We start from the raw sequence: 23,689 nt of genomic DNA on the forward strand, positions 1-23,689 counted from the left end.
GATTTTCTATTCTGGATTTCACTGGATTTCCTTTTGGCCAATTCTTATGCCAATGCCATATTGACTTAATCACAGTGGGTTAATATGGACAATGCCTAGCATTTGGAAACATTTTTAAAATTAATTTCTTGGCTATTCTCCAGCATTTCTTTTTCTATATGTGTTCCTCAAGATAATTTTATCTATCTCCTTTCTGCTTCAGAAAGGAAGAAATAAACCCCATTAGAGATTAATTTGAACTACATTCTATTTATATCCCATTTTGTAGAAGATGTATATTTTATGAAATTATCTTCCCATCAAAAAGTGGTGCTTTCATTTTTTCAGTTCATGATCTCCTCAGTAAGATTTTGTAATTTATATTTTAATAAGATTTTATAATTTATTTGTTAAATTTATTATTAAGTATTTTATGGTTTTTGTTTTTTTTTTTTTTTAATTTTTTTTTTCAACGTTTATTTATTTTTGGGACAGAGAGAGACAGAGCATGAACGGGGGAGGGGCAGAGAGAGGGAGACACAGAATCAGAAACAGGCTCCAGGCTCTGAGCCATCAGCCCAGAGCCCGACGCGGGGCTCGAACTCACGGACTGCGAGATCGTGACCTGGCTGAAGTCGGACGCTTAACCGACTGCGCCACCCAGGCGCCCCTGGTTTTTGTTTTTATTATTACATTTCTGGGTATTTATTGCTGGAAGGGGAAAAGCTATTGATCTTGTAGTATTTCTATTAAGATAGACTAAACCATCACAAGAAATAAATCCAAAAAATGTGATGGCTCCAAAGAAATACAAGTTTATTTCTTTTTCATGAAAGTTTAGAGTGTATGTTCCAAACTGGCTGAGGGCTCTTCACCATGTGGTCATTCGAGGACTCAGGAGAATTCAGCTCTACTCTACTTAATATGTGGCTTCCTGGCTTGCTCTGATAGTCACCGTCTTAGCACCGAGCAATAGAAAAAGAAATTGTAGATTTATAGGACACGCAGGAAACTGACAATTGTGAGCTCTGTTCACATCTCACTGGAGGGAATTTAGTTATAGGCAACCTATAATTGAAAGAAATGCTAGGAGACACAGTGTGACTGGAAAGAAATATACCCAGTTGCCATTCTGTTTTTGCAGAAGAAAGGATGATGCATTTTAGGAAATGTAGTAGACTCTGCCATGGTATAATTATCCTATATCTAGCCATTATACTAAAGTCTCATTAATTCTCATAGTTTTCTTCTTTAACTAGGTACACTTGGAATTTCTATCATATCCATAAGAGATTGCTTTGTTTTGCTCCTTCCTTTCAATATTTTTCCCACCAAATATTTTATTTTATTGTTGTTACATGTGTTAGAAACTCTAAGATGAGTTGAATAGTAATAGCAAGAGCAAACATCCCTAACAGAATTTCATAGTTCTTGTATTTTATCATTTAGAATAATTTTTGGCATTGATTTTAAAATCTTGTCTTTATCACTTTAAAAGATTTCCTCCAATTCTTATTGTACTTAGCACTTACATGGTAGTAAGACTGCAGAGGTTTGTCAATTATCTTTTTGGCATATAAGATCATTATATTTGTCTCTTTCAATGTATTAATCTAATGAAATATTGACAGATTTCCTGAAAAAGAAATGTCTGGAATAAATCTTATTTATTCTATTCCTTATGCATTTTTGGATGCACTGCTGGTGTATCAAAGATGCATACTATGATTTAGATATATGCTAATATTTTTAAAGAAGTTTTGCATCTCGGGGTGCCTGGGTGGCGCAGTCGGTTAAGCGTCCGACTTCAGCCAGGTCACAATCTCGCGGTCCGTGAGTTCGAGCCCCACGTTGGGCTCTGGGCTGATGGCTCAGAGCCTGGAGCCTGTTTCTGATTCTGTGTCTCCCTCTCTCTCTGACCCTCCCCCGTTCATGCTCTGTCTCTCTCTGTCCCAGAAATAAATAAACGTTGAAAAAAAAAAATTTAAAAAAAAAAGAAGTTTTGCATCTCTCTCAGGTGAGTGCCATACTACAGATGGAGGCTGAAGGCAGATTTGAGTTTTAGAGAAATTATGGAATGTGACATTCTTTGTGTGCCAGTATTTTGGACTAAAATTCATAAGCATCACACACATTTAGATAAAAGAAGTTAGGAATGCCTGGGTAGCTCAGTTGGTAAGTAAATGACTCTTGATTTCAGCTCAGGTCATGATCTCACGGTTTGTGGGACTGAGCCCCACATCGGGGTCTGCAGTGACAGCACAGAGCCTGCTTGGGATTCTCTCTCTCTCCTCTCTCTCTGCCCCCCCCCCCCGCCCCGCTCATGCTCTTCCTCTCTCTCAAAATAAATAAACTTTAATAAAATATAAAGAAGCTGGAGGAATTCTTATGAACACAGCACAAGAGATAGCAGAGTTTTGAAAGAAGAAGAATAAAAGGCAAATATACTAGTAGCAATGGGAAAGAAAGAATAACAAATAGAAATAAAACAAACCATATGCATTAGGGTCCTCCAGAAAAACCAAACCAATAGGAAATATAGGATATAGATAGATTAGATAGATAGATAGATATGTCTATGTCTATATCTATATCTATATGTATATCTCTCTCTACACACACACACACACACACACACACACACACACACACACAGAGGGAGAGAGAGATCTATAGAGTGGGCGAGTAGGCTGGAGACTCGGGGGAGTGGTAGTTCTAGCCCAAAGGCAGTTCTGCTGGAAGAATTAGCAGAATTCATTCTTGTTCTGAAGAGGTCAGTTTTTGTTCTATTAAGGCATTCAACTGATTGGGTAAGATTTATCCACATTATACAGTGTAATCTGCTTTACTCAAAGTCCACTGATGTAAATGTTAATCTCATCCAAAAAACACTTTCAAAGAAACATCCAGAAGAATGTTTGATTAAACATATCAGCACTATGGCCCAGCCAAGTTGACACATAAAATTAACCATTATATCCCCTGAATGCCAGGGCAATTTCCATTTATCTGTGTAAGAGACCTTCAGTTGTAAATACTTGAGAATCTACTTTAGAGATCACTTGCTATGTAAAACAGAAGAGAAGATGTTAGGTTATTGCAAATATTTTGAAGCAATAGATACATCTATACTTAAGGTTCTAATGCAAAAATTTAAAGGATGAAAAATGAAAAACTTTAAAATAGTGGAAAAATCTGAAAGCTCATTTTAAAAGGATGTATCATATAAAGAGCTTGTGTAAGTTATTCAGTTTTTCCTAAAACTGAGAACAAGGGGCAAGAATGCAGTCAAGGGATCATAGACCAGCACAATAGAGGTATTTCTCTCCCACCTCACTCTTTTACCAAAAGCTAACTTGGCCCTCTCTTCTCCTTCTCAGCATCTAGAATCTAAGAGTCAGAGGAAATGAAACTAATTTATTGTACTTTACCAAGGTGGCCGGCCCCCCAACTGATATTTGACAAGGGCCTTAGAAATATTCTCTGTTGGGTATCATGAGCCAAAGTACCCTCAACTAAGTCCCCAACAAGTGCAGGTCTTGAAATATGTCAATAATTTGACATATTAAAAAATATAGTGTGACCTTCACTGGCATTATCACACATCTTTATTCTACTGAATGACTATAGACTGAGCCAGTAAACTCGCTCTTATTGTGTGAAATACTCTAAGAAATATCTCCGTCAGATTTGTCTCCACATGGCTTCCTTGAACTGCCAAAAAGTTATAGCTTATATTATTGTTCTTCAGTTTTTCAATCCAGATTTCAGATTGCTCAATTAAGACTAAAGCATAGTTTCCTTTTCCTTCTGTATTTCTTTTTGGGTACTGTCTTAACACATTATGCAAGATTAATAACATGAATTTGGGAACTTTATGTATCTATCGTCAAGAATAACGTAAATAAAATTGAAATTACGTGTTCTTTAAAAATGAGGTACAACTGGGGCGCCTGGGTGGCTCAGTTGGTTAAGCATCCGATTTCGGTTCCGGTCATGATCTCATGGCTTGGGAGTTGGAGCCCCAAGTCGGGCTCTGTGCTGACAGCTCAGAGCCTGGAGCCTCTGCAGATTCTGTGTCTTTCTCTCTCTCTCTCTGCCCCTCCCCTGCTCACACTCTGTCTCTCTCTGTCTTTCAAAAATAAATAAACATTAAAAAAATTTTTTTTTAAAAATGAGGTACAACTTACTTGGAAATCATCATGCCCTTATTCTTTTTAGGGCATATAGACTTCTATTTACTTATCTAATCCCTTCTTTGTTAATTACCGTATCTATTTAAGTTTTCCTCTTCTTAAATAAATTCTGACAACTTTTACTTTGCTAGAATATGGTTGATTTTTTTCTAGGTTTTCAGATTTGTTGCAATAACATTCCGTGTAGCTTTCTTTTACAATTTTTCTAATTTTTCTGTGTCTTTGGTCATTTATCCTTTCTTATCTATTCCTGCTTTCTCTTTCCCTTGATAAGCCTTACTAGAAAATCATCTATTTTGTAATTATTCTCAGGGACCTGCCTTAAGAAAACGTTTCTGTATTATTCTTATTTATATCAATTTAATGAGTTTTAGCTTTTATAATTGATTACTTTCATTTTTCTATGTTCTTTTATTTTGTTTAATTACTGTTTTCTTTAATATGGAAAGCATTTACAGTTATAAATTTTTTTTTTTTTAAATTTTTTTTTTTTCAACGTTTTATTTATTTTTGGGACAGAGAGAGACAGAGCATGAATGGGGGAGGGGCAGAGAGAGAGGGAGACATAGAATCGGAAACAGGCTCCAGGCTCTGAGCCATCAGCCCAGAGCCTGACGCGGGGCTCGAACTCACAGACCGCGAGATCGTGACCTGGCTGAAGCCGGACGCTTAACCGACTGCGCCACCCAGGCGCCCCTTTACAGTTATAAATTTTATCTGGATATAGCTTTTGCTGTGTTCTCTATAAGTCTTAGCATATTATTTTCAAGAGTTTCTGGCTATAATTTTCCAAAGACTTTTATTTCATTGAACCAAGTATTATCTAAAAATGTGTTAATCAGTGGTGATTAAGATTTATTAGTCACATTTCAAGTTTTTATTTCTAATTTTATTGGTTCAATATCAAAAGAAGTGCCCTATAAATCTCTATTTGAAGTTTTTTTGTTAAGGTACTGTTTGAGGGTACATGAATTTTACATCTTTCATAGACATTAAAAAACAGTATTTTTCACTTAGTGGACATGAGATTTTTAAATATATCTATTAATCAAGTTTTTATTGCATACAATTTCTCTGTGTTTTTTTTTTCATTTATAAACCACATTGCTTTCAAAGACTTTTATTACAGGTTTTAATTACCTTAGTAAAAATAGTTCCATTTTCTACTTAGAATTCTTCAGATGACCTTCAAATTTGCCTCATTTCTTTTTCTTCTTTCAAATATTCTTGATTTTTAGCCTGGACAGGGGTAGGGGGTGGAGGTGAGGGGGACCAAGGAAAAAAACTAGAGAATAACATTGTATCAGTGAAATGTGTGAATCTTATTCTGGTTTATTCACTCAGGCAGGAATTTTTTTGTTTTGTTTTGTTTTTTTCCTTAAGTTCACATAAAACAACCTCCTTCAAGCTTCCTTACTGCCCTCTTCTGATCAATGGTACAATATATAGAATATCCATGTGTAGATACATACATGTCCAGCCATATTGTATATTCTTTAACACAGAGTATTGCCTTTTGAAGGAACTATGTCATTTTCCTCAGATTATAACATTAAAAATGTGTTAAAACAATTTAGTAATGATTTTCTCATTTGGTAATCATTTTTCCTTTCTGGTAATAAAAATCCAGCCATGTTTAGTAAGATCAAATTTGAAAAACAATCATTATACTAATAATAATCACAGAACAAAACTAACAATGCCAGATATATTTATATCAAACAAAACTTAGAAACTTCTTGTCAATATTAAAAAGCACTTCTGAATTAGAAGTCAAACTCTATGCATACTGTGAATGGTCTGCTAAAACCAGTCTGCTAAGATAGCTACTCAACATTACTGATTGATGATCCCATACTTTTCTTGCAGACTTGTCTGAAGCTCTTGTTGGTTCCAACTTTTAGTCCCCTAAAAGGTCACTATAATTTGAGTACCAGTACGTTACATTAGAATCTAAGACAGCTGCTATTTAATGTAAGGTAAAGAATTTCAACTGATCATAATGAGGTATGACAACTGTATTTGACTAATCTATGAAGAAGAATTTGTCATTGCAATGGTAATGGGACAATCCACCCAATTAATTAGTAGCAAATGAAACAGATAGCTTTGGAAGTTTTCCAAGAGCAAAAGTGCTTCTGGTGCTTTGCTTCAAAAGCAGAGCAAACCCAACTTCCTTACTTGGGTAGAGAAAAATTTGATTTTTCATTCTTAAATTTTGTATGCCAGAATCTAATCCACAATAGAGGCAAAATTGCAGGACAGAGAAACGAGGATGTTTGTGTTTAAATTATGAGTCTAGTAAACTGTGATGATCATCATGATTTTTGAGGGAGCTCTTTGGGTGTTTCCTCTACTTGTGAATAGTAATTGAAATAGTATAACCTTGCAAACTATAAAATGTTTTCATGTAGAGCTCATTTGCTTCTTCCAACAATCCCCAGGGTATTATCTCCTCCATGTTATAGTGAAGACACAGGTTACAGTGAGGAAAGTCCTGGCTTGTCAAACTGTGATCTTGCCAGAACCAGTGCATTACCACAGGGCAAATTGCAAGCAGGGCTCTCCCTCTCCAAAGCTGCCAGCACAGCACTCATGTATGCCCTCTGTCCCCTGTATTAACTGGAATGGACACAACAGGGAGCTTAGCTCTGGCAAAAAAAAAAAAAAAAAAAAAAGTAACCTTTGCCTAAACTCCTTTATTTCTTGCAATACCTAATCTTGTGTTAGGAGAAAATAGAACCAATGGATCTCAAGTTAAAAGATCTCTTGAAGTACTAAATAATCAAGAAGATGCTTCCTCCCTATTAGATTTGGGGATGCTGGTGACAAGTATGGGACTTATCTGCTTATTATAACCTTACGCTGAACTCATTCACAACTGTGGAGGGAATCTGACTCTCCTTGTTTTTATCTGAAAACACCACAAAGTCCTATTTGGTTTGCAAAATTAAGTTATCTGATGTAATGTTAAATTTCTGTGGTACCTCTGGGCTCTTGTTGAAGCACCTTTCAGTCCTAGTTCCTTAATTATGTTTTCACATACCATGGAAATATGGAAAACATAACAAAACAACTACTACACAAAATTCTTCCCTGTCTATTATATTATGTGACTTATTTCCGTCTGTTCTATACAATAGTGTGTCAGAATCCTGCATTTCACTCAGAAGGGAAGATGGATTAGTTTTGTTTTCTGGTATCTAGAAGAGGAGCTGAGATGTCAGGAGAAAAGTACCTCTCTCCATCACCAGAGGCAGCTAATCAAGGAAAAATGTCTGCTGGCAGTACATACATTAATCTCCAGCTGGATCACGGGGCTGTTATGAGGTGTAACTAATCGTATCGTTGTGACTCATCTTGGTCTGTAATAACACGCTCCACAGTGACATCAGTGGTTGTATGAGATGGATGTTGCATGTAAAGGAAAAAATACTATTCAGCTGGAATATGTGCAAGCCTGCACATGACACAGTGACAATTTGCAGTAAATGCATCTACTGTTTCTCCACAATAACATTTGCCTTATCCTGTCATCGCTGTGTTGCTGAAACTGTCTCTAGCAGTCATCATGGGGCAATTTCAGACCTGCAGGTTGTTAGAACATCTTAGTTCTCAAAAACAACCTCTGTCAAGATGCACTGTAGTTGTCTACGCAGGTCCACTTTGGCACCAGGTCTAGATGCTCAGGAAATTTCTTAAAAGAATATTAAGGTGTTAATTCAGATCCTTCACAAACTCTTGGTTTCCAGAACAGCTCCTTCCAACATTTTCTCTACAGAAGGAAAGGTGTACTGTGATCTCTTGGTACATGTAAAATTCATAATACCCATGCATTGTGATTTGTCAGTCAATTATCCACTAGCCGATAATTGGCAGAGTAGAACGAGCAACCAGACTGGACTGGACAGAAGGCCTCAGGCTGACTCCAGCTTGAGCATGAGCACTGCCATTGCTGGGAAAAGAATGCTTCTGGGTTTCAAAAGAAGGGCTCCGCTTTCTAAGGTCTCTCTCTACCTTAAAATTGTACAGTTTTCTTAAAATATTCAAAAGCTTTTCTCATGCTTTTCTACTAAATTGGATATCCTTTAAGAGGCAAGAACTGAGGGTATAATTTTTTTAGTGTATTTTTAAGTTTTAGATTTTAAAATAATTTTTAAAGGTTTTTAACTTAATTGTTTTAAATTTAAAACTATCTTCGAAATTTTTACATTTTATTGTTTTAACATTTATTTATTTTTGAGAGACAGAGAGAGACAGAGTGTGAGCCAGGGAGGAGCAGAGAGAGAGGGAGACACAGAATCCAAAGCAGGCTCCAGGCTTCCAGCTGTCAGCACAGAGCCCGACACGGGGCTCAAGCTCATGAACTGGGAGATCATGACCTAAGCTGAAGTCAGACGCTTATCCAACTGAGCTACCCAGGCCCCTCTAAATTTTTACATTTTAAAAGTGAAATAACAGAGGGTGCTCTGGGTGGCTCAGTGGGTTAAGCATCTGACTTCGGCCCAGGTCATGATCCATGGTTCATGGGTTTAAGCCCCACATTGGGCTCTCTGCTGTCAGCACAGAGACTGCTTCAATCCTCTGTCCCCCGCTCTCTAAGTCCTTCCCCGGCTTGCATGCACACTCTCTCTCCCAAAAATAAATAAACTTAAAAAAAATAGAACAAAAGTAAAATGACAGAAAAGATGAATAAAGATGTATTTTAAAATAACAGGAGTTAGATGTATGCACCATGTACCTGGTGTGCAATATTTACTGACATTAGAAACAGAATTTACTTAGAATGTCCTTGTAGCAAAAATGAAAGAGGAAATAATGGAATATATATCCATTTTCTAATTTATTTCAAAGGAACTGCATACATTTTTTCTAGAGAAATAAGCATTTCCTGGACATAAATACTCCTAGAATGTGATGCTAATTGAAACATTTTCACAAGGACACTGATCTGTAGTAAAGAAATAAAATTTGGTAAGACAAAAACCATTGTGTGTAAGCAATTTGTATATTTTTCAGTCAGAACAATATAGAGAACATTTAGACGTTGGTCTGTGCTGGGCTTTCTTTTTTCCACAGTAAAGACTATTGCTAAATTCTTAATCAATGTCCATAATTTTATTTTTCAGAATGACAAATCCCCAGGGCGATCTGCAAGTCGATCAAGTAATATTTCAAAAGTAAGTAAACTGTATTTATTTGTTTATTGACTTTCATGTTTTATGAGTTTCAGTAAAAGTTTATAATGTTTAACCTAGAATTGTTATCTGGGGGAGCAGTACACAAATATGACTTGTTAATGGTTTTGACTCTTTTAAGCTTTTGCTGTGATGAGGGGCACGATTTCATGATTTCACACAACAAACATTTTGTTTGTTTGTTTGCTCACACACACATTTGGTTTCATTTCAACAAAATGAGTTATTTTTCCTTTTCAATACTATATGCAAAAGATAACTTGATACTTTTGGAGTGTCACAAAAAGTTTTTTTTTTCTCTCATTTCAAGCATCACAGAGCTGTCACATACCCAACTTGAAATTGTATCAACATTCATGGTACAATTTCCATTAATTCAGTTTTTCTACAAGTTTAGGCTCAACTATGCTGGTATTTAACCAGGACAGGTTTTAGAAATGACTTACTTTAAGGCATTAGTTTGGTCATATTTGTTTTATAGAGTCAATGGATGAAAAAAACAAAATACTCCCTAAACTGTCTTAATTCTAAGCAAAACACCAGAATGTCAAAAAAAAAAATTATGGCACGGCAGAGATACTCTAGATTTTTATTTTGCCTAGAAAACAAAATTAAGGGCTATTCTCTAAAATGAGACACAATGTAATGTATAGACTCTGTGTTTGGGGGAGTGAGAAGTCATTTAGAGCCATTTATCAAATTGGAAAATTATGTCTTCCAAAAACATAATTCAGACAAAGATAGATTTACCATGAATAGAGTTTGGTCTGCAGGGCCACTCACTTGCCGGCACCCTCTATGGCCCTGAACTTAATTTTGCATATGTAATTTTATATTCTTTTCCTTCAGAGGAGCCCCCCAAATAGTTGTCAACTATAGGCACTATAGAACATAGATCCACATCCAATTTAGGGAAGTGTTTTGTTTTCAGAAACAAAGAACTTTATTACTCATTGGAAAAATAGCAGTAGCCGAGTATCAGGACTTTCTTAAGCTGGTTTCCTGAGGCCAGTTCTTAGGAGACAATGCCAAGATGGTCTGGTGACACTTGCAAACACACTGCATTGGTTATAGGAATGCAACCCTACACTTAGGAAACTCTCATTTTTAATAGATAGTAAGTATGCCTGTCCATTGCTCTGTGAGACAAAATCTCTATGTTCCAATCTTAGCCATTATGCAAACATCCTTACAAAGATAGTCGAGCACTAAAGCTATGAATAATTCTGCTTACAAGACATGCAGAGATACAAGAGACCCATAAAAATTGTATCTCAATACATGGGACTGAACATTTATAATTATATCCAAATCTGGGGACCTTCATAGATTTTTGAGGGGCGATGTGGGATAGTACTAATTCTGGAGAAAGAGGATCAGAGTGTAAGTTGCTGTGCTGTCACTTCTTATGTGACTGTGAGACATTCACTTAACCTCCCTGAGATACAGCTGCCTCCTCAGTGACACGAAGGTGATGGTATCAGTCATTTGAAGGTTTCCTTAAGTAACTGTAAATTAAAAACATACCTTTCAAATGGCTTTCATCTTAGTCACATCATGAAGGGCCTTGCCTGCAACTGCAGAACATTGTCATCTTTCTAAACTTGAATGTTCATGTTGACCTAGAAACTTGTAAACATACTGACAACTCCTTTATCACACCAGATATTGTTTCATGATCCAGGGGTACAATTATATTGCATTGCCAAGCTGCTGTTTGAGCTTGACATAATGCAGCTTATTTATAACTTTTAAACTTTTAACTTATTCTTTGAGAAATAAAAAGTCTGGAGTGTAGTTTCCCTTCTAGGAGTTCTTCCAGGCTCTGGTATAGATTAATTGCATCCCTATGTGGGAGACAATTAATGACAAAAATGCATAATATGCAGAGGGAAATGAAAAGCTCTCTTCTTCAATAGTCTAATTGTGCGATAGCAGAAATTCAACTATCAGACACCTGCAGAGATAAAAAGATTTCTGTGTGCATGTTTATTTTATTTAAGCCAAAATGACTTTCCTTTTATTCACATTCAGAATGACAGTCATAAATGCTAAATACATTGTTGAGTTCTCACTACTTTTTCATGAATTACTAAGTGATAAACTTTTCATTAGGACCATATAACTTACCAACTGTGAAGTGGCAAAATCTAGCAATATTTGAGTCCATTAACATTTTTAAATGTTTATTTATTTTATTTTTGAGAGAGAGAGAGGGAGAGAGAGCAGCGGAGGGTCAGAGAGAGCAAGACAGAGAATCCCAAGCAGGCTCAACACCTTCAGTACAGAGCCCCATGTGGGGCTCGAGCTCATGAACTGTAAGATCATGACCTGAGCAGAGATCAAAAGTTGAACGCTGAACCAACTGAGCCACGTGGGTACACTGAGTCCTTTAACTTTTAAAGTGGTGGGGAAAAAACATTAAAGTAGAACAAGGGTGCTTTTTCTCTCATTTTGTCAAAATTATTTTTATGTAGAAAAAAAGACTATAAGTGTTTGAAGGGTGTGATTACATAGTAATTAAGAGCATGGATTCCAAAGAAACTGTTTAGGAGGGTTATTTAACTTTCTTAATAACTTAACCTGTGAAAGGAGAATATATTCTAGTATCTACATCTTGGAGTAGTGCTTAGAACAGTGACTGGCACTATGGCAAGTATTAGCTATACTTCTTATGGAACTCTTAATATGTATATCACAGTGAGAGCACCAAATAAGTGCTTCATAAATCTTTTTGTAAGTAAGTGAATTTGGGGCTTAGGTTCTAATATATGCATTGTGTTCTGAGTGGAATAAGAATAAATAATAGGCTGGTAAAAATTAAGTCAGTCAGGTGCCTGGGTGTTTCAGTCTGTTAAGCATCCAACTTCAGCTCAGGTCATGATCTCACAGTTAGTGAGTTCGAGCCCTACATCAGGCTCTGTGCTCATGGCTCAGAACCTGGAACCTTCTTTGGATTCTGTGTCTCCCTCTTTCTGCCTCTTCCCCACTCACACTCTGTCTCTCTCTCAAAATAAACAGTAAAAAAAAATACGATGTTATGATATAGGTAAATAATGATCTGACATAATTTTATTGAAAAAAGTACTGCATAGCATATTTCAGTTTCCTAAAAAAAGTTATATATTTATACCTATATATGTGTATATTTAACAATAATAAATTATCTTATGTCAGTGGCAATATTACTCATAATGAGCATCTTTCTTAATTTTTATCAAGTTCGTGTCATCCCCAATCCTTTGATACAGGACAATTGCAGATACTACAGAGGAGTCTGTCCCCAGTGGGTTGGCAGGACTGTCCACCACACTACTGAGTCTGCTTTCCTGTCCATTTCTTACAATGCTTTACTGAACCAGCAGAACTTTCTAATCACCAATATTTGTGGAATGTCACCCATCAATAATCATATTCTGTACTGGAAATGAGGACTTCCATGTATTTAGTGAGCTTACAGTGAAGGAGTTGAGATCCCATATATATGTGAGATATACACATATACAAATTAATTAAGTAGAACTGATAACTCCCTGTGCAGAAAAGATAACAGAGCAGGCTGAAACTCTTATCTCCAAAAGGCCTGTTGGTAAGGTTGGCCCTTGGCTGGCATCTGGGAACTTGGATTTCAGGAATGGTGTACCACCCTAAATTATAAAAATAGTTCACAGTGCCTGAACTGTGAAAAAAAAATATATATGGCTTATCCAAAATACTTGCCTTCCTTAGGAAGTCTGGAATTTGGGTACATGCTAGGCAATAGGTACCAATGTGACCAGCCCCCAATGAAAACTTTGTGCACTGAGTTTCTAATGAATTCCCCTGGTAGATAGCTCTTCACATCTGTTGTCACAACTTATTGCTGTAGGATTTAAGCGCAGCCTGTTTGACTCCACTGGGAATAAATTCGGAAGTTTGCTCCTGATTTCCTCTGAACTTTACCCTCTATGCCTTTTCCTTTTGGTGACTGTGCTTTGTATCCTTTCACTGTAATAAACATAGCCATGATTATGACCATAATTTAGTCCTGCGAGCTGCCTAGAAAATCACTGGAACTGGGTGTGGTCATGGGAACTCCTCCTGTGCTAGCCAAAAAAAGTATAGACAGACGGCTGTGGGAGTTGAGAGAATGATCACTTCCACGTGATGAGGACAGGATAGCATCAGAGATGGTTTCTTGGAAGAATGGTATACAAACAGGGCCTCGAGGAATGGGTGTGACTTGATCAACTACCAAGAAAGTAGGCTTAAACGGATATAAGTATGAGGCATGGAAGACAAAAAAAATAAATCATAAGGAGAAAGATACATAAATGGTTTTAAGGACCTTTGAGATGGAACTCTGAATAATAGGATACGTTCTCTTTAGTCAGAACAGACAAGTGTCATCTATCTTGGAAACAGAGGGATGGATTTAGAACCCATCAAGGTCCTTGAGACTTTTTTTCAGTAAATATGTCTGAAATTGAACATTATTATTTTTGCTGTTCAGGATTATATAAACATGATCGCACAGTTGTGAATATGAAATATACAAGTGTGGGATAAATAACAAAAGCTGAATTGTTAATAAACATTAAAAATTTTGTCCTAGTTTTATCTGTGAATCTTTTTACCCCATATTATTTAATTGCAGTTGTACTTTGAGTGTTATACTTTGACTTTTCTGGCCATTCCACCTTTTAATTTTTTCTTATATTATATTTCTAGTTTGTTTTAGGACATAGAAGACAGACCTGTGATTCTCTCTTTTTTTTTTTTTTTCCTATTCTAATATGATTTGTATGTGTCGAACAAGTTAAAATGGATGCAAAAGTTACAGACAAGCTATATGGGTTTAAAACAATGTATGTGAGATTGTCAGAATATCTTCAGTGTGAACACAACAACATTTACTTATCCATCACTTGTTTTTGTTTGTTTGTTTTTTGAAAAGCTGCTCTTGATATTAATGCTGGTGGCTGCTTTTTAACCCACATATGGCTCATAAATAGGTTTCTAAAGATGTAAAATTAGCCAAATTTGGCCTTTCTTTTATTTCTTCTAGGCTGAGAAATCATTATATTCAACTAGCAACAGCATATTATGTATTTCACAAGAAAAATATTTCAAAAGCAAACTGTCAAAAGGAAAGAAAGCCTGTACTTTCAATTCAAATCAACATCTAGAATTTTCTTTTAAGTGAAATACTTCAGGCATTTTGGTCTATGTGGGAAGCAGCTCACAAAATGTAATCTACTTATGAAAAGAAACTCAAAAGCCACCATCTTAACAAAATATTTCTGTGTTTCCATTATTTCCTGTTATATCCCCTAGACTTCATTTACTTGACAAAGGTTCATCAAAATTGTTCTGTTGGTCTTTACCTAGAAATATCATGTATAATGTTAAGGAAAGATGGTATGTAGTATTTAAAATAATATTTCTAAAGCTTTCTCTTCTCTTATTCACATACCTAGTTTATTCTTCCATAAATGAAGATGCATGGTATAGTCAATACAATTTATTCAACAAACATTTTTTAAGGATATACTGTGTACAATGCATTATAGAAGTGATAGCATTTTCTTTTTTTTATTTATTTATTTTTTAAATTTTTTTTTAAATGTTTATTTATTTTTGAGACAGAGAGAGACAGAGCATGAACAGGGGAGGGTCAGAGGAAGAGGGAGACATAGAATCTGAAACAGGCTCCAGGCTCTGAGCTGTCAGCACAGAGCCTGACACGGGGCTCGAACTCATGGCCCGTGAGATCATGACCTGAGCTGAAGTCGGACGCTTAACCGACCAAGCCACCCAGGCGCCCCAAGAAGCGATAGCATTTTAAATAAATACTTTCTTTTGATCAAATACATACTTTGATTTTACTGTGTAAATCTTTAGCTCTCCATTTTTGCCAGATATGCCTTTAATATTATAACTTATTTTCCAACAAGGTCAAGGTGGAAGTGTTCCCTAAATGGAAAATGTATTGGGAATTCTTTCAGCTGAACCTGAGCCAAGCATTTGCATCTCTGAACAGGTGTTTAATGTTCTGACTTATTGAGAGATCCATCTTGGTTTGCTTGTACAGGGGACCTATAAATCAGTCATAGCCTCAGACTACATACCTTTAGAGGGCAGGTTTGATAGGTAAAATGGGATGTATAATTAGGAAACAACTAGAAATGAGGTAGACTAATTTGAGAACTGTCATAGAGCCTGAGTCAGGGTCTGTTCTGAGACCAAAGCTGAGGAAATGAATGTAAATTTAGTTAAATTGGTAAAGGTGGTAGTGAAAGAGTAAGAAAGCCTGAAACCTTATATCCTGAGGCTTTTTCTTTATATGCACTCACTCCTTCGGTGATCTCATCTAGCCTCATGACTATATACAGTATGCCAACAACCCTCAAATAGATATTTCTAGCCCAGATTTTTACCGTGAATTCCAGACTAAAATATCCTACTTACATTTTCTATACCAGTGTATAATAGGAATCTGTTTTAGGTCAGATTGCCCAGAAATAGGTCATAAAATGAATTTTTTTTTTGCAATTATTTACTATGGAGAAACCACAGAAGCTCAGGAGAAGCCATCAAAGGAGTGGGAGAAGCAGGACAGGGAAGAGGAGGAAGTCAAGAAAAGTTCCCCTGATCCTGCAAGGGGGATCTGCAGTATAAAAGGAACTGGAAGTTCTTCCCACTTGAAGCATGAAAACAGGGCTTTCATCCTCACCTACCAGCCATTCATGAGCTCAAGGTCTCCCAGAGAGGGGAAAAGTTCCAGGTACTTTGACTGTCTTTACATACAGGTAAAGCTGTCTAAGAAGCCAAGGGCAGTTCTTCAAAGGGAATCACAGTTACAGGATCTTGGACACAAAATTGCCCAGAAGCTTAAGGATCCATGTACTGAAACAATGAAAGAGGCCAGACTGGATTTTGGTGGAACACTGGCAGCATCTGCTATGGCCCGTCAGTTGAACCACTCAGATCCATATGAACTCATTCTATCCTGTCATGGATACTAATAAATGATGACCGGTCATAATTTCTGAGGAAAAAAAATAAAAGACATGGATTAGTAGAACAAGCTCGTGCTATACAATTGCCAAAGCCATAAATGATTCATCATCATCTCCTACCACTCATTCCAAATATCCCTCATTCTGGATGATCAGTTCTGTTAGGCTAGATAGCTTACTGGTGAAGTGTCTCTGACCTCCAGTATTTATCACCATGCCCGTAACAGGCTGTGTTTTCTGTAATCAACTGTTTGAAGTTAATCCTGGGCATGGTTAAACAAACAAACAAACAAAATGCTGCAGTGGATCCCCCAAGTTTTAAAATATGTCTTGCTTCCTCATTATATAGCAGCAACTCTACCTCCTCATAATGGACAAATCCAATTTTTCAGTGAATTGTTGCTCTGCCTACCAGACAATATAATTTGTGTTACCAAGTTCATGAGGGAGAGCTTCAGTCGTGTGGTCAACTGATGTCCATGGTAAAACCTTTAGTCTTTCTAGAGCCAAGTGGCATGCCAGGAGCTGCTTTCTATGAAGAGAACTCCACTCCAATAGTATAGCCTTGATCTGGAATACTAGGGTTTTCACAGGATTTCTCCATTCAGAGTTTGACAGAGAATCTGCACTGCATTCTTATTTACCATGGTACCTCTAATAGTATGGGATTTGCCACTTAGTACAACTCTGGCATGAAGGTTACTTATACTGAAGCCAAAACTACTGCAAAAACTTCTCTTATTCTTGACCCTACTCAAAACTGGTAGCCTTCTGAGTCATCTGACAAAGGATTTAAGCATTATTCCAAAGTGTGGTTCTTGCCACCTCTAAAACCCAGAATCCTATCAAGCACTCTGCGTCTTTCTTAACAGTGTGCTAAAATGCAAAATTTGTCCTTCACTCTGAAGGGACTGTGTTGACAAGCACAACACACCAGATCCCCCCAAATTTTCACTGATTAAGCCAGCTCCTGAATGTGGGATTTTTCTCCTGTGCTCTAGAACACACATATCCTAATGAGACATTCAGATCACTGGCCTTTCCTGCTCCTTAGATCTGATTAACATGATATCATCATACAATAAATTAATCTCGTGTTTGACAGTTGTCAGTCAAGGTCACCTCCAATCTACATTGTGACAAATCCCTGAGGCAGGATCAGGAATGTGTACTGATGTCCATGCCAGGTGAATGCGAGCTGCCTTTGATCCAGCTTTGATTCATTTATGATGAATATTAAAAAGAACATGTCATTAGGACAATAGTTTCATAGTACATGCCCAGCCTTCATACCACATCGTGCTGATCCGCTCTAATAATGATAGTGCATAAAGCACAGTAACTGCAATTATGGCCACTGCCTGGCTACATTTGCCATTGTCTACTGTTATTTGCCTGACCCACTGGGTTTCCATTTCAAGAACTAGCCTGAGAAATTAAATGGTGACATGATGGGAACAATCACCCTTCTATCCTTTCAGGTCTATTTTTCACACAACAGCCAAAATGATTCTTTTCAAATATAAATCAGATAGTGTCTTGCTCCTGTTTAAACCCTCTGATGGTTTCCTGTATCACTCAGAGTAAAACATAAATCCTTACATTGGCCAAGAAACCCTAATCTGGCCCTGCACTATCTCTCTAATTGTATTTCTTATCGGTCTCCCTCCTAGTCACTCAGCCCCAGACACACTGACCTCTTTGCTGTTCCTCAAACAAAAGCTTTTGCTGCAGAGCATTTGCCCTCCTTGCTCGTGCTATTCAGAATGCTCATTCCTTGGATATCTGCAAGATTGGCTTCCTTCATTTTTTTTTAATTTCTACTCAGATACCATCTTATCAGTGAGCACCTATCTCCTTTCCCGCTGCATTTTTTAAAAAATTTATTTAAATCCAAGTTAGTTAACATACAGTGTATTAAGGGTTTCAGGAGTAGAATTTAGTGATTCATCACTTACATATAACACCCAGGGCTCATCCCAACAAGTGTCCTCCTTAACACCCATCATCCATTTAGCCCATCCCCCCACCCAACACCCCTCCAGCAACCCTCAGTTTGTTCTCTGTGCTTAAGAGTCTCTTATGGTTTGCCTCTGCCTATATTTAAGGTTTTTATTATGATCTGCAATTTTATATATTTTCTTATTTGTCTTATTTAAGCTCTAAGAGAACAAGAACTTTATTTCTTTGTTCAGTTTTGCTTCTTCAGCACCTAGTAAAAGTGACTGATAAATAGTATACATTCAGTATATATGTGTTGAATGAATGAATACAGCCTGTTTTGCTTTTTTAGCTTTAAAACATATTCTCTTAACTTGGAATGTGTGGATATATAGAACGGTGATCTTTGAACAAGGCCAGTACTTGAGCTTGTTACCAGTACACATAAGATAGAACAGAATGTATAAGTGTTTGCAGTAGATACAATTGGTCCCACCCTAAAACTTCATACCACCCATCCTCTCTCAGCTTCTTTGAATGTTTTCGGATCATTCACCAGCCACCTCCCTCTTCATAGATTATATTCTAAGTCAAGTGGTGACCTTTCACCCTGTGTACATAACACATGAGCATTTTTTTATTTTTTATTACGTTAATTTGAGAAAGAGAGAGAGGGCAGGGGGTGTGGCAGAGAGACAGAAAGAGAGAGAGAGAGAGAGAGAGAATCCCAAGAAGGCTCCATGCTGGCAACGCAGAGCCTGACACGGGGCTCAAACTCACCAACAGTGAGATCATGACCTGAGCCAAAACCAAGAGCCACATGCTTGACCGACTGAGCCACCCAGGCACCCAAGCATTTTTTAAAACCACACTTTAATACAGACCAAGGGGCATCTATTGCAGAAGAGGCACTTAATAACAAGGTAAAAAGGATGTCTTACCAAGTGGATTTCAGCCAGCCTGTGTCCTAAGTTCCCCCATTCCTGTGCCAGGGCCCATAAATGGAATAGTCATGTTGTCAGAGAAGGAGGCTATATATGGACAACAATGCCATGATCTCTTTCTCACCAAGGGTGAATGATCACTCCACCACTGAATGAATGCTTAACCTGTCAGAAACAGAGACTGATGTTGAGCCCCCACCAATTTAGTAGCATTTATCAAGAAGACCATCCAGCCACTTGATAGCAACTTGATTGCCTCAGGTACCTTCCATTTTGGGTTTGCCTCTCATCTAAGGTTAGGACCAGGGTGAAGTAAGTGAAGCATTAGGCCCAGACACAAACTTTAAGGGGATACCAAGAAATCCAGTAATCAAGGTAAATTTTAATGCAATACTTTAAGAATCAAATGTCCTGCAAAAACTCCATGGTAACTAAAATAACAAAATTTTAAATAAAAACAGGATCAGTGCTGTGTCAGGCTATATGCAGCCAGAAGCAAAGGAAAAAATCTGTAATACTGATTTTTCATTTATTTACAGTTTTGATATTTGTTCATCGTGGGTTTTTTTGCATTAATTATGATTTTTAAAAAATATTGCTTTAAAAATTTTCTTCTAGTGGTTGCTGAATTTTTTCGTGCACTTTTATGTTATGTGCCCGCGGCAAGTGCCTCACTCCTCCACTCTCTTCCCAGCTCTGTGTCTATCTGAATTTAAATTAGTTGCAATTATATAAAATTTAAAAACAATTTCTTCAGTTGCGCTGGCCACATTCAAGTGCTCAATAGTTCCATGTGACTAGTGCTTACCATATTGAACAACATTGATGCAGAATGTTTTCATCATCACAGAAAGTTCTATCAGACAGATGTTGTTGCTCTTGAAAATATGTTGAACTCCTCTGTGGAAAGAAATAAGTGAATGGTACCTAGATGTTTTCAAAACAACTAGAAAACTAATCCCAATCTGGAAAATATGTGATACTATTTTAACTGTCAATTTGCACGTTCTTAAATCCCAATGCCTGCCATTCCCCTTTGCTTGACTTAAGGAAATATTCACATAATAAGAAATACTGAAGATCAAGAACTATTGATCATGAATGAGCCCCAGGAATTAATGACACAGCAGTAATTTCTGTGATTGAGATACTGTAGTAATGTTGGAAGTTGTTTTTCCAGGCCAGATCATAAAACAAAAGTGGGCCAGTATTTGGTTCCCACAATAATCCAGAAAGGGAATGAATAGCATGTGGTTTTGTGGTGCCAGGGGTGGGTATCATCTCTCCCCACTGATCATCTGTTATACAGAGCAGAAACAAAAAAGCAACCTTACAGTTGTACTTTCTTTTCCAATGGAAAATATCTATTTTAAATGAGGATGATTCCATTCAATTTAATTCTCATTTTTGCAGATACTCATATATTTCATTGTAATGAATCTCTGATGAAATAAAAGCATGTATTTAAAGTCTAAATAGCCATGAAATAATAGTTTTGTGGAATGTTGAGGGCTGGGGATAGAAGATGGTATAAGCAAGAAAAATGAATGCTATCTGCTGATACTCTAAACGATCATAACTTTCTCCCACTGAATTTCCTCAACTCAAAACTTAACACAAGAAAAATTGATCTGAGGCCAAATTGGTATTTCTTTCCTTTGAGTATCTTTAGTATCAACAAGCCATACAAAATTTTTTAAGTTTGTAGCATCTAACGTGGTAGTGTGATGGTTGCACCCTTGAATTTTTCACCTATGATTTTATTTTAGGAAATAATTTTGCAGATTTCCCCTCTCCTAACAATAGCTGCATTTAGTTCCAGCAACTATAAAGACTGATCAGTGAAGGACTTGGACGTACTCTAGTTCAAATGCTACAAGGAAACAAAAGAGTATTGTTTAAATCATTGAAAGCCAAAAAAGTCAGAGTTTTTGATCATCTTTAACCTGTTTACACAAAAGACATGTTGATATATTTTCCACAGGATTACACCAGAGTCTCCTCTCACTGCTTCTCTCCTTTTCTGTTATTTTTTTATATTATTAGATATTAGTTGTTGTTTTAAAAATTTTTATGGCCTTGGTTCTTTTTCTCTTTTTTTCAGGTTATAATTAAATCCTGGGCGGGTGGGCAGCGGGTTATTTTTGGTTTTGTTTTTGTTTCTTGTGAGTTTTTTTGCTTCTCTCAGCTACATTTTATTTGGTTACTTACTATCATTTGTTTCCTTTCAGCGTCCTTCATCACCACCTATTTTTGAGTTCTTTCCATGTATCCTACAGCGAGGAGAATGTTGGCAGCTGTGTTGTTAATGTAATTAATGTGCATAGTCAATTTGGATTGACTAGGCCAAATAAATCCACTTTGAGACTTAAACTACCCAATTTGGCTGTCTTTGTTGATCAGATTAACTGGGTAATTGTCAAATCTCTATCTCACGAATTACTGCAGAGATATATCATGCATTCCCTCATTTGATTCTCATATCATTGAAATTTACAGTCAAAGCTTTATGAAGGAATAGTGACATATAAATAGTGCCAACTGAAGATGAAATTCAGCAACCGCTTGCATCATTTTCATCTCCTCTTTGTATTGAAGTGAGAAAACGCAAAAATTATTAGAATGTGTTTTTCTTGCTGCCGCCAAGGAAAAGATGAATGCTGGGAACTGTACATCCACTGGACCTAAAACCCATATACACTGTACTTCCCCTTACAACATACTGAAAATCTCAAACTTAGTAAATTTTTATTTTTACCTTTAAAAATGAAAGTAGAACAATTAATTACTTTTTGGCTTACGATAGACTTTCGGTCAACCAGAAGGAAAGATTTTGCTGACCAAACTGCAATAAACTAGTATTTTATTTATTTAGTCAGCAAACTTATCTTTTGTACTTGTTCTGAGGTAAGTGAAAAGAACATAGCTTCTTACGTCTTGGAACATATGTTGCTCATGAGAGGCTGTTGGGTAACCCGATGATTACAGTTCCATATAAAGTGCTTTCTTGATTCCCCAACTTGGGCATTTCTACTATTTCAAGATGACTTTGGTTAAAATAAGAAAAAAGAGAATACTAACATTAATATTAGTAATTACTATCAGATGTGCCTGCCCATCTAAAAAACCAGACAAAACATACACACCAAGAAGCTAACAAATTAGCATGTCTCTCTAATCCATGTACTGCAGAATAAATTTTATGTTGTTTGGAAAGAGCTCTAATGGAAGGATTTAGTTTTGTGAAAACATCTTTGTTCTGAGAACAGAACAAGATGGCTAAAATAGTGAAAATAGTAATTATTTAATGGTCCTGAAAATATTTCATTTGATGAAAAAAGAAAACCTTTCTCACAGGTTTTTTACAGTGAACTTTAATGGCAGACTCATTTTTTTTTTTTAATGTTTATTTACTTTTGAGACAGAGAGAGACAGAGCATGAGCACGGAAGGGGCAGAGAGAGAGGGAGACACAGAATGTGAAGCAGGCTCCAGGCTCTGAGCTGTCAGCACAGAGCCCGACGCGGGGCTCGAACTCACGAACCGTGAGATGATGACCTGAGCCGAAGTCGGATGCTTAACCGACTGAGCCACCCAGGCGCCCCAATGGCAGACTCAGTTTGTACATGAGCATACACTATGCAAAAGAGCACTTTTCTTATGTCAGCTGGGCCATGGACTTGCTTTTTGTCCTAAGTGGACAAATAACAACAACAATAATAATAGTTCACATTTATTAAAAATCAATGTGTAAAGCACTGAGCTCAACATCTAATCCAAGAGATAAAGGGTTTTCAATGTAGGTATTTAGAAAATCAGGCCTTATGATAGAAATAGTTCAGTGAATATATATATTCAAGGTACTTGAAGGAGATATGAAGAAAAATATTAAATGTGGCCCATCCATCCATCTTTTCATGTGTTTTATCCACTATGTGTTCATTCACTCAGATATGAACCCTAATGAGGAAATAGAACAACGTGCAATTTATATACAGGTCCTCCTGCTCAAATTATGAAGGAAAGCTTTGCTTACTGCTGAATACACAGTAAAATTATGTTTTTTTATAAATTTTTTTAACGTTTATTTATATAAGAGAGAGAGAGGCACAGTGTGAGCAGGAGAGGGTCAGAGAGAAAGGGAGACACAGAATCCAAAGGAGGCTGCAGGCTCTGAGCTGTCAGCACAGAGCCCAACGCGGGGCTCAAACTCACAGACTGTGAGATCACGACCTGAGCCAAAGTCGGACGCTTAACCGACTGAGCCACCCAGGTGCCCCAGTAAAATTATGTTTTTTTTTAATATTATATCTAAGGCAAAAAAAAATTGTTTTATATTGAAAATTATTTTTATCAGTAAAATACAGAATTAGCCTTTCTTGAGGTGAAACTTTATTATGTCTTACTAATATAAGTCAATATTAATGAGCA

General features: G+C 36.8%; 1 protein-coding gene across 9 annotated transcripts in view; it reads left to right on the forward strand.

The window, feature by feature from the left end:
* Positions 1-23,689, forward strand: part of MARCHF1 (membrane associated ring-CH-type finger 1) — an 892,783-nt gene that overhangs the window by 715,145 nt on the left and 153,949 nt on the right. For all 9 annotated transcript variants that reach the window (XM_086703934.1, XM_086703938.1, XM_086703941.1 and 6 more), the window contains one exon: positions 9,305-9,355. In XM_086703934.1, the coding sequence (XP_086560060.1) occupies positions 9,305-9,355 (51 nt within the window). The remainder of the gene's footprint in view (positions 1-9,304; positions 9,356-23,689) is intronic.

This window comes from Puma concolor, chromosome B1, assembly GCF_028749965.1.
Source record: "Puma concolor isolate L17-30 chromosome B1, mPumCon1.1.hap2, whole genome shotgun sequence".
Classification (NCBI taxonomy): Eukaryota; Metazoa; Chordata; class Mammalia; order Carnivora; family Felidae; genus Puma; species Puma concolor.